At 42.1% G+C, this 12,597-nt stretch overlaps 1 protein-coding gene across 1 annotated transcript in view; it reads right to left on the minus strand.

Annotated features, from left to right (window-relative positions):
* APBB1IP (amyloid beta precursor protein binding family B member 1 interacting protein) overlaps positions 1-12,597 on the minus strand; it is a 67,912-nt gene that overhangs the window by 32,663 nt on the left and 22,652 nt on the right. Inside the window, exon 7 of the mRNA XM_077772450.1 lies at positions 401-487. Coding sequence (XP_077628576.1) covers positions 401-487 — 87 coding nt within the window. The remainder of the gene's footprint in view (positions 1-400; positions 488-12,597) is intronic.

Raw genomic sequence — 12,597 nt, forward strand, 5'->3', positions numbered from 1 at the left:
CTTACACTTCTTACCACACCTGGCTACTGAAAGAACATCTTAGAATTCACTGTAAAGAAGGTTTGGAAATCCTTATATCTGACTTCTGGGGAGACTTCAGTAATGAAAAACATGGAATGGTAAGAGACGGGTTTTATGTGGATTCCTAAGTGTTTTAGTCGAGAATCACTAACCCAACTTCATGAAAGTAAAATATAGTCTAAAGCCATACTTTTAAACGACTCAAAGAACCAGTTTAATTATCTTAATAGCTATAATTTAGTAATAATTTGATTTTAAAACCCCAAGTTAAAATTTCAGTGTGTCTCAGAATATCCCATTGTTCCAAGAAGCAAATAATTTAAAAATAGATACAGTTAACATCTTTCTCTTTTCTTCTACTCGGCAGAATTACACATACCTCAAGTAAGGATTCCTTATTCTTAGCATTCATTTTCTCACTTGTTTCCTTCCCTTCTTTTTTTCCTTTGTTATCCAAGTAAAAATTCTAAAAAAAATATTAAAAGATCAGAATCAGTTAAGGGTTCGTTGCCATGCTAGCTACTGCAAGGGACTCACTGTTTGCTGGAGAGAGAAGATGCAGCTATAGGAAAAAAAAGTGGGGACCACAGCATATGATATCTGTCAACCAAACACCTACTGAAGGTTTACCAAGGACTGACTACTGAGGCTGATGTAAAACTTTCTCTTCTTCCCTTTGTGCACAATCAATGAGGAAGCAAACATAAGACAGAAAACACTAGCAAAGGAGAGGACAACATTTCATTGTTAATTGTCTGGAACAGGTGTCAAATGCTAGAAGGTGGGAGACCCTATGTGCTGGAAGAGCCTGGGTGTGGCTTGTGGATGTCATGCAGCCTCCCAAGGGCCTATGGACTAGAGATTCCGGCTGATGAAGAGAAACTTGAAATCCAGGTATTTATAAACATTAAGTCCTAACTATTCAGTTTGAAAACTGTGGCACAGAGTTTGCCGCTTGGCAACTTCTAAGGACAGACAGAAGCAGAAAGGACATTTCTGGAAAGAGAACTAGCCTCACAACGACAGGGAAGACCATGGTTCTAAAGCATTCATGACTGGGTACACAGTCTCTAAGTGGGGTTTGTATTAATCTATGTATCATACCTTGTTAATACTGAGTATCAATGAGAGGGCTGAAACTAAATGTTAAATGAGTAAGTTTCCAAAAAATCACGAGTATCCAAGGGTTAATCTTCACATATCCAGTACAGGTGAGGTATCAATATACAGAGTGATTATTATTAGTGACCAGTGTCATAATTAAAACACTGAGGACTTTATGTGAAAATGTAGAGTTTTATAAAATAATGCATGAAAAAATGTATTAAAACTAGAACATACGCCTCTGGAGCACAGTGATTAAATTAAGGGCTCTCCTGAATTTAGACACAAATCTTTAAATACGTCATAAGAATGTTCCTGCAAGCATGATCCCCAGATTAGCTTGACGTTCAATAAAATGTATGTTCTTGGGATCCCCATCTATGGACCTGGAGCCTCTGGGGCAGGGCCTGGAAATCTGCATTCCAACACACTTCCTGCATGATTTTTATTTACAATGAATTTGAAGAAAAGAGTGTACTGCAGGTGGCCAAAAGACACAGGAAACGATGCTCAACATCACTCATTATCAGAAAATTAAACATACAAATTAAAACTACAATGAGATATCACCTCACATCTGTCAGAATGGCTAAAATTAACACAAGAAACAACAAGTGTTGGTGAGGACACGGAGAAAAAGAAACACTCACGTGCTGCTGGTGGGAATGCAAACTGGTGCAATTATTTTGGAAAACAGGATGGAGCTTCCTCAAAAAGTTAAAAATAGAACTACCTATGATCCAGGAATCACACTACTGGGTATTTACCCCAAAAGTACAAAAACACTAATTCAAAAGGATACATGCACCCCTATGTTTATTGCAGCATTATTTACAAGAACCAAATTATGGAAGCAGCCTGGGGTCCATAGATAGATAAATGGATAAAGAACACACACACACACACACACACACACACACACACACACACACACAGAGGAATATTACTTAGCCATAAAAATGGAATGAAATCTTGCTGTTTGCAACAACGGAGATGGAGCTAGAGACTAAAACGCTAAGTGAAATAAGTCAGTTAGAGAAAAACAAATACCATATGATTTCACTCACATGTGGAATTTAAGAAACAAAACAAACAAGCAAAAGAAAAAAAAAAGAGGGATACAAATCAATAAACAGACTCTTAACTACAGAGAACAAACTGATGGTTACCAGAGGGGATGTGGGTGGGAGGATTGGGGAAATAAGTGATGAGGATTAAGGTGTGCACTTTTCATGGGAAGCACTGGGTGATGTATGGAATTGTTGTATCACTATATTGTCCACCTGAGACTAATAGAGCACTGTATTTAAAATTTTTTTTAAGTTTATTTATTTATTTAGAGAGAGACAGGGGAAGGGGCGGGGGGGGAGAGAGAGAGAGAGAGAGAGAGAATCTCAAGCAGGTTCCACACTTTCAGCATGGAGTCCTACGCAGCGCTTGAACTCATGAACCGTGAGATCATGACCTGAGCTGAGATCAAGAGTCAGACGCTTAACAGACTGAGCTACCAAGGGGCCCCTACAGTGTTTTTGTTTTAAAGAAAATGGAAAAAACCCATGAAGTAAATCTGAGCTGGAGTTCAGGGAGGGTTAGTCCTTAGAATGGACCCACTGCCCTGGGTCAGAACTTCTCATCAGTCGTGTGGTCAGCTAACTCAATTTGAGCTGCTCTGTAGCAAGCAGTGGGACTCAGGAGTTAACTCCTTATCTGTTTCACATGGAAACTGCGGACAATCTGAGCTGAATAATAACAGAACTTTAAAATAGGAAATGAGACTTTCAGTTACAGCTTGCTCTCTTTTCTCACAACTGAAAATGCAAGATTTCAGGGCAGCTGGTAGAGGAAAGAAACGGAGAGAATACATTACTTTGTAATACCACCTTCTTGGAACAAAGAGTAAACCAAGCAGTTCTCAGTCCAGAAACGAATATTCGTGAGTACTCTATGTAAAACATCACTGTGACTAAGAATCTTTTTCTGTCCCATTGAGAAGATATCTATAAATAGATAGTGACTGATCTTTAGATGGGGAGCTACATGAGACACTGCATAAATTCAAAAGGAGCCATGTCTATAGGTTTTCAGAAGGGGAAAAAAATCACTGTAGACTGAAATGGCCAAGGAAGACTTTACAGAGGAGGTCAAAGTTTGCACTAGGCCTGAAAGATGTTCAGTATTCAGAGAGGGAAAAGGAATAAGGAAGATATTCAAGGCAGGGAGGAGAGCACGTACAAAGGGATGGAGGTAGTTAAACACTGGGGGTCTTCCAACCACTGGTGAAAAACCAGTCTGGCTACAGCTGGGGATAAACACAGCAAACCTGATGAAGACCAGACCCTCACTTCAGATCCTTCTCTTCTTGCCTGGGTCAGAATCCACTCAAGGCCCATCACCGGGTGCCTGGACACTGCTTCTCCCCCACCTACAATGGGCAGATCTAATGTCCTTGCCCCACTTCAGCTGGGGTCAGCCACATGACTTGTTTTGGCTAACAGAGTGTGGGGGAAAGGGAGAGGGCATCAATTCAGAGCAGGGCATTTGAGAGGCTGTGTCGTGTGTCTCCACTTACTCTCCTGCACTCTAGCCGGTCGCTGTGGGAAGTGTGTGTCACAGGTGGCTGCTGGTGTGAGGACAGTAAGAAACCAGTGAACTACCTGCATCTGACCCACATTCTGGAGCCAAGGATGAGGACCTGCAGAGTCAGGAGGGAGGGAATGTCTGTGGCTGTAAGCCACTGGGATTCTGAGGTTGTTTATATGCACCAAACACTGACTGATACAAACGGCCACACAGGCTGGTGAGTGGATCTAGAGCACTGAAGTCTAGGGTAGACTTTCCTTTAAAATAGGAAGCCATAAAAGAGACCATAAATGTGATTACTGGAAGACTTTCCTGCTGCTCGGCCTGGTCCAGGACAGTCAAGGATGAACCTTGGCAGGAGAGAGAGTTGGAAAGGAATGGCAGAAAGATACCATGGTGTAAGGTTCCCCCCAGTGGTTGGCACTCTTCTGCACCTGAAGAGAAGCACGAAGATGTGTTTCTCTCTCTGTTCCTCACTTGCACAACCAATAGCAAACCACAGTCACTACCCAATTTCAGTTAAGGAATAGAACAAATAAGGGAATGAAAACTGCCTAGACTATCAACAATGATTATTGTTGGAGTAGAGGATTATGGGTAATTTAAATTTCATTTCTTCTATTTGTCAACTTTTTTCTTTATAATACATTGTATTATTTTTGAAGTCAGAAAAATAAAATGTTATTAAAAGAAATAAAAAGCAATTCAATAAGCAAGCAACCTTATATTAACTGATTTGCCAATACCCTCTTTGAAAAACAGATTCTTTGGGTTCCTAGCAAGAAGGACTGATGTTAATACCGGAGACTTCTCTACCACCAGAGACACTCTTCAGTTTTTATTTTTTAAAATATTCATTTGAGAGAGAGAGCGAGCGAGCGAGCAAGCAGAAGAGGGGCAGAGAGACAGAGGGGGAGAGAAAATCCCAAGCAGGCTTCATGTTCAGAGATGAGCCCAACAAGGGGCTGGATCTCACAATAGCAACATCATGGCCTGAGCTGATATAAAGGGTTGGACGCTTAACCGACTGAGCCACACAGGTGCCCCTAAACCTCTCTTTTGGTTTCAGGCAACATCACTGGTCTTTGCACAGTGGGGCTACGTGTCAGCATAACCCTGAGGAAACAAAACTCTTCAGGTACCAGCTGACTTCCACTGAACATCTGGCACTTACTGAGGAATAGCAGACTACCTGTGATTCCAATCAAGTGGGAAGAGGAACCTTTCTAATGACAACCACACAGAGAAATGAAGCTGCTTTTTAAATAAAGTTCCTCTTAGATAGTAAGGTTTTTCTGTCCCAACTTGCTTTACCCAAAAGAAGCAGTACCACTTTGGCAAGAGGGGCCTCTCTATCCTGACTCTACACGTTATTTTTTTTTAAGCTTATTTATTTATTTTGAGAGAGAGAGAGCACAAGTGGGGGAGGAACAGAGAGAGGGAGAGAGAATTCAAGCAGGCTCTGTGCTCACAGCACATAGCTCACAGCGGGGCTCAAACTCACGAACTGTGAGATCACAACCTGAGACAAAATCAAGAGTCGAACATTTAACTGACTGGGTCACTCAGGTGCCCCCTGACTCCATGTTTTAAAGGGTCCCTGCTTTGACTCTCACTCAGCCACTCCCCCACTAACAGGATAACAAGTCTATGGGGCCAAAGGGATATGCCCACCTGGAGCCAATGACCTCCAAATTTCAGTCCATACTCCACAGACTCAGGACATTGGAATTCCCTGCCCAAATGGCCCTGAGGCTCTGCCCTATACCCATCCTCCAGAGGGTAGATGGCATGGTGAGTGTGTGCATCTAGGCCAGAGGGTGGTCAAGGGGCAGCTGTCTGCAGGAGAGTGATGAGTTGTATGAAGCCTACTCTCTGGGCTGGAGTGTCCACATCATGTGTGCAAGCCCGGGTGGGACAGGATAGATGGGGTGGGTGGAGGGCTAAGTCTAGGAGCAGGCCATGAGCACCTCCTTGACACCACCTTCTTGCACAGAACTTAAAAGAAATCTAAGAATACTAAGGCCAAACTTTTAGGTCATTATGAAGGCACACAGGTAGGAACACAGAACACGTTTAACTGTTTATTCACTTGATTTAGAACTTTAAATATATAGATATATTGCCTATAGGCCTTCAGTCTACTCTTGCCCCAGGCCCCATAACTATTGGGAGTGGGCGTTCCCAGAGGCCTATCCTCCATTCCCTATGGGATTCCACAGTGCCTCTCACCCCATCCATTTTTTGTCTTCTTCTAGTCATCAGGCCTACCTGAAATGCAAAATACAAATATAAAACAATTTCTTTAGACTCTTTCACTTTGAAGAGTTGCTTAATTTTCTGGGATACTTGAAGCCTTGGGAGACTTTCTCAACTATAGAACAGCCACAATTGTTAATGACTAGAACTGACATCTCTCCTTCCTCAACCTGAGTTTTTCTGCCCATCAACCTACCTTCTTTAAATCACCCCCAAGGCAGCCCAGGCTATAACAGGACTCGATCCCTGACAACTCTGTCTTGGGGCTTAGAATATGGTGTTGAACACCTCTCAGCAGCCCATAGTATCCTAGCTGTACTTCATTGGCTGCCAGCCCCATGCCTCCAGACACACGGCCAAACATGCCCCCATGGTATGCATCTGTCCTCTGCATGGACCTCACTTCCTAAACAATGCTGGTTACTGCTTTTATTTTCCACTAGCTTGTAAATGCTTCTTCTCCTTCTGCCCATTATATCCAGAAGACAACCCCTGGCCTTGCATCTCACCTTCCCTGGCTTTATTTTAATACAATGTAGATGCTCAATGTAGATGTGTTTGCTGGTAGTTCTTGAGCAAATGCCTGGCGTCATGGGGAACCTAGGGATTAAATCCTTACCTCCTTAATTTGTCCTGAACACCTTCAGGTAGCCTGAGATTAGATTCCTATGCACACTTCTTTGATTCCCTGCACAAAAACTTGTGAAGTTATGCAACACCACTGTCCCAGATTAAAGTCTGGCCTGGCCCCACTGTGATCACCCAAATCTAAGAGCACCACTGACACCTTCTGGAGACATGTCCTCTCACACGCTTCCATCGCTTCTCTTCTCCAGATTATTCTCTACAATTAAGCAAACTAAAATAATGATATGTATTACACTTTGTGTGAATGATGGCCTTTACTTCTCACAGCACATTTCTAAAAACAAATTATCCTCATTTTCAGACAAGAAAATAGTGACCTGGTGAAGTCAGGGAATTTGCTCAAGGACCCATAGCTAACAAGCAACAGAGTCAGGATTCAAATCTCACCAGTCTGACTTTAGGACCCACACTCTTGGCCACTCCAGGATACTGCTTTACAGTGAGAGGCAGTTTGGTAGAGACAAATTTGAACAGAAAACACCATGTTTTACGAAGCTGTCACTAAAAACCCTCAGCACAGCCTGTCAGGTCCACCAGTCTGGCCCCATGCACCACTTTCCCCATAGCGCTCTCGATGGCAGCCTCAGTGTAACTTTCTACTCCTTGAACATGGCACATAGTCTTGATGATAGGCCTTTATAATCCTTCTCTATGGCTTGGAATCTCCCCTCCCTTTGTGAACATGAGAAACAGCGCTTCTTCAGGAAGGCTGTTTCTGATCCCAAGGACTTGAAAGACCCTCCTGCTGGAGGCTTCCAGAGTCTCTTGGTCTGTCCCTATTGAGATATACACTTCACTGGCTATCATCAGCTAAGTGTCCTTATTGTTTGACAAGAAGTTCAATGACACCCACCTTCCTTGAGCCTCCTAATGGCTGAAGATGAAAATGACACAAATCATTACTTTATAATACTTGTGACAGATTCAGAAGCAGAAGACAGTTAATTTAACTGTGGGAGAGCCTGAGCCACCATTCAAGGCCAGGCTGTGTTCAATGGTGTCCCCCTTGGAGTATATACTGAAGCCCCTCCAAGGGTAGATGGGTATCAATTTCCACACCCTCAACTTCCATACATACTCTTTTCTAAAATGGATCTTCCTGACAATGGAAGGCCCTTTTACCACTTCCCAAGAGAAGGCATACCTCACAACCACACAGAATGCTTACTGCCCTGCGTGGGAAGCTCAAAGGCTCGAAACAAGGGGAAAACTTGAAACATGGGTGTTGAGAGAGGGAAAGACTACCACTCAAAACAAATCTTTTGGGAAGTCAAGTGGTTTCTAACTCTTTGCTTTTACACAATGGAAGGCACCTAATCACGTTATGTAGTGTATTAAAAGAACCATCAGTGATCCCTCAGTGACAGGTAACTTGGAAGGAGTTCAAGGAATTGAATGGCATTGCTCTCACCAAGCTCTTCTATTCCACATATTTATGTGAACAAGGTTTCTCACTGCCTGCATCTATAAAAAGTACTTAACTTCTATGGAAATGAAAAGCAGGAATATAATTGAAACTGAACATTCATCCTTTTGTCCTGGAACTAATCAGAGGGGAAAAAAGATTTCATCTATTTATCTCATTAAGAGATGTTTCCCCCCAAGATTTTTACTTTTTAAGATTAATATCAATAGTTATAATTTTCATTTTTTAAAATTGTTAACCAATTTAATGTTTTAAAATTGTTTAACCAACTGTGTAATTCTTTAAGACTTAAGTGCCTTATGATGACAGGAAATTAAAAAATTACATACCAATTTAGAAACATAATTTGTTGAAGAGAAGTAGGAGAGAGAGCTCAATCAGAGACTTTTAGGCATAAAAATATATTTTAATAGGAGAAATCGTTGGGGAGAAAATGGAATGGGAATAGTTCAAGGGGAGAAACAAGGAACAATATAAAATTTCCCAAATGTTAAAATGGTTTGTTGCATAACACCAGGAGTGAGCCCTAATGTAAACTATGGACTTGGGTCGATCAATGTAGGTTCACTGACTGTAACAAATATACCACTGTGGTGGGGGATACTGATAGTGGGGGAGGATATGTATGTGTAGAAAGTATATGGGAACGTTCTCAATTTTACCATGAATTGAAAACTGCTCCAAGAAATAAAAGTCTATTAACAAAAAGCTATTCATGCACTTCTTACATGGAAAAGAAAGCAAACTGTCATGAAACTATTTAGACTCCAATGGATAGCTTTTAAAGATGTCAAAATTCATAATATGCTAGTCATTGCATTATTTGCATCTAATTAAACTAGTGTTGAAAAATTCCGGATATCAACATACAAATATGTGAGGTGGCATAAAGCTTTTCATATTTCTTCCAGGCGGTATGCAAGCACAAAAGTTTGACACGCGTTCATAGAGGCAGCCACCATCTGATGTTGGCCATAAGAGGCTGTGTGGGAGAGAGGAGCAAGCAAAGGAGAGAGAGGGAGAGGACGGGCGCTGCTTCCTGAGGGACAGAGGGATAGAGGCCCAAGGAAGGGCTGGGCCCAAGATGCCCCAGCTGTGGTCCCCACAACTTTCTGTTCCCAGTGCCAGCCCCTGGGTGGCCTGGTCATGCTTCCTAACTTTCATCCCATGAAATGCCTCTGAATCATTTCAATAATCACACTGAAAAAAATTCTAGTTAGCATACTCTCTGTTTCCGTGATTAAGTGATCTGAGTGATCCTGTGCACTCAGGCTTCAGCAGTGGCTCTCTGAAGAATCACTGATTGTCTTGGGTCTTCACCAAGTTTCAATAGCTAGGCTCATATGTGGTTCTTGCCTCTTGGGAGTGAAGCCAGAGCAATGACTGTCCAAAAGAATGATAAGTAGTTCTTAAACAGAATAGGGCATAACAGCAACCAGGAGAATTCATTACTCTGTTTTTTCCTCATTTCTGAATGGGGTGATCTGTTATTACCTCCCAAAGTACAGACCAGTCATCCTAGTGGAATTCCTTTTGTTTTTAAAATTTATTTATTTTCTAAATGTTTATTTAAGACATCTTAAATAATGTTTAAGAGAGAGCAGGGGAGGGGCAGAGAGAGAGGGAGGGCACAGAATCCCAAGCAGGCTCTGCACTGTCAGTGGGGAGACCCATGGCTTTATGGAAGGATAGAAGCTGAACACACAAATCAGGAGATCATGACCTGAGCCTAAACCAAGAGTTGGATGCTTAAATGACTAACCCACCCAGGCGCCCCTGGCGGGATGGCTTTTAAATAAGCATCTCTGAGTTCACAAATTTGTAGAACCTGGTTTCTCTCCAAAAATCGTCTACCCCTCTGTAAATGCCCTGGACTCTGAGAAAAGGTCGGATGGAAATCTCAGCAATGGAAAGGGTTCCATTATATCAGGAGAAAAGGAAAATAACCCAAGGAAAAACTGAGGAGCATGTCCCATGATATTTATAGATAAAAGACTACCCATGTGATAAAAAATATTTAAGTGAAATGTGTAAATTTCAGGCTAAATTTATGGAGGGTCAAATGTGATTTTTTTTTTGAAGGAAAGGGGAAATTCAGCATGTTTAAAATTTAGCTCATCATGTTCCTCTCCCAACCTATTTCCCTTCTTTGCTTCCTGCCACGATGAATGACATCAGGGTCCATTCCATTCCCTAGCCTGAAACCACCCTTGTCTGCTTCTATGCCTCCCTATTATACCAGCATTCATGATCACCATATTCTGCAAAATTCTGCCTCCTACATATCTTCCAACTCCCTTGGCTCCATCATCACCTCCTTTTTCTGGGCTCTGTAATTACCTCTCCATCACCTGGCAGCTTTCACTCTGCTTTCTCTCAGATCCATCCTCCATCATGCAGCCATGGTGGTACTGCCCCGCCTTCAACACCCTTCAACAGCTCCCTGCAAGGCTGAGGATCAAGGGCGATGTCTTTAACATGGTTTACAATGCCCTTGGGTCATCTTGTGCCCACTTCTCTGCAGTCTAAATGAAGTCTTGCTAGGCCCATATGATTTGATTTAAAACAACTGGATCAAGAATAGAATCATAGCAGAAACAATAAACTGGTTCAAAATCCACCCCTGTCCCCATTTATGTCTCAGATCTTACTGATTCTGATGCACTAAGTATTTAGTAGCGCTTAAGTTTTTATCCATCTTTAAGACTTTTGGGCCATCTGTCAGACTTTTTCAAGTTCCTTCTTTCTATATCTATTTCATTGTTAGCTGATTTTGCTTGTTTGACATCTATTCCTAAAGTTTTGGGTTTGGAGGAAGTCTTGATGAGTGAGGTAAGTGTAAACCAACGGCCTGATGCCACTGGCCATTGTACTGCTCCCAGCCAGGAAGACAAGGACCTATTCCAGGAATGACGACTTCCCCCAGGGGCCAGGCCTCCATGAGCTCTGACAGGTGCGGAGATGGCAGGAGGAAGCACAATACCCCAGTGTCTCAATGCAATGAACAGCACCCCTGATTATTACCAGTGGTTGCAGAACCTTCTGTCATATCATAAGCTTCTGCAGATGGCATTTCACTAATCATCTCTACTTCCATGAATCATTTTTTTGTGCAAGAAAGAAGCCTCAGTTTCAGCTTGTGTACCTACAAAGAGTAGGGCACACTCCATGCAATAGCTTTAATCATAATAGGAAAGATGGATCACCTAGTGGCAAGGAAGTACAGTTTAACAGAAAAGAAAAATACCATACAGCTAATAGGGGTGCCTGGGTGGCTTAGTTGGTTAAGTGTCTGACTCTTGGTTTCAGCTCAGATCATGATCTCACAGTTCATGAGTTCGAGCCTTGCGTCAGGCTCTGCACTGACAGTGTAGAGGCTGCTTGGGATTTTCTCTTTCTCCCTCTCTCTTTGCCCCTCTGCTGCTCTCCCCCCATCTCTCAAAAGAAATAAGTTAGTTAAAAAAAATAACACAGCTAAATAGGCAAAGCAGGCATTGGTGGTTGCAACTAGATTTTTAAAAATAACTGAATGCTGGAAACTGACTAAAAATGCATTTTAAATAAATCCCATACAATTAAACCTGTATGAACTGGTGACTGGAAACATTCATTTCTGACTTGTTTTAACCAATATGCTATTTTGACCAGTTTTTTTCCCCACCAACTTATCTGAATGCACTGTCCCTCCTCACCCCTCCCTCACCTCTTCATGGTCCAGCCATGCAACTATTTCCCATGTCCCTCTTTTTTCTTGGACTTTGTACAACCCACTGTATAGAATGCTTGCTTCCCCTCTACTTGTCCCCTGGCTAACTCCCCCAAACTCTCCAGGTGAATGCTTGGACAGAAGTTTTTCAGTAAATTTCCCTGCCCTCCATCTGCTGCACAGAAGCTAGTACTTCACCTCACCTCCAGGCTTTTCAGACCCGACTCTGATTTCCCACTTCCCTTCTTTTCCCTCCCATCCTCTTTTCTTTTACTCTTTGTTGCCTTTTCTACTGGTTTATTTGGTCCATATCTCACTGTCTTCTACCGAAGGTAATGAGTTTCTACAATTTTCTTCTGAATCTTGCAGTTCATTAATTGAATTGATATACTGTCCATGACGTCTTTGAGATGCTATTTCCTGTCAGGGTCCTGCAATGTTTTGTCATAAACACAATGTTGGTTTTTTCTTTTCACTCATATCCTAAATCAGGGTGAGACTGTTCTATAGTCAGTATCTGTCAACAGGGAAGATCTGTGGTTTGCCCTGAGCCGCACTCCCTCTGTGTCTGTACATCTGTGCAGAGTATATTTTTTCCTCAGAGTCAGGACTAATGGGTTACCTGACTGCTCAGTTACTAGTTTCACTGCTCTATTGAGCTGAAATTTTCCTAACTTTGTGTATAATGAAGTAATACAGTAATTAAAAAACTAAAATTCTCCACATACACCTTTACTGAAGCTCCCTTGTGCTGTCAGTACCATTTTGCACACTGGGACGTAAACTTAAGACTGTACCATGCCATAGTCTTTGTCCTTCATCTCTCTCATGTTAAAGCTGGAAGCTATGCTGT

The sequence above is a fragment of the Crocuta crocuta genome, unplaced genomic scaffold (genome assembly GCF_008692635.1).
Source record: "Crocuta crocuta isolate KB4526 unplaced genomic scaffold, BGI_CrCroc_1.0 scaffold96, whole genome shotgun sequence".
In the NCBI taxonomy this organism is placed as follows: domain Eukaryota; kingdom Metazoa; phylum Chordata; class Mammalia; order Carnivora; family Hyaenidae; genus Crocuta; species Crocuta crocuta.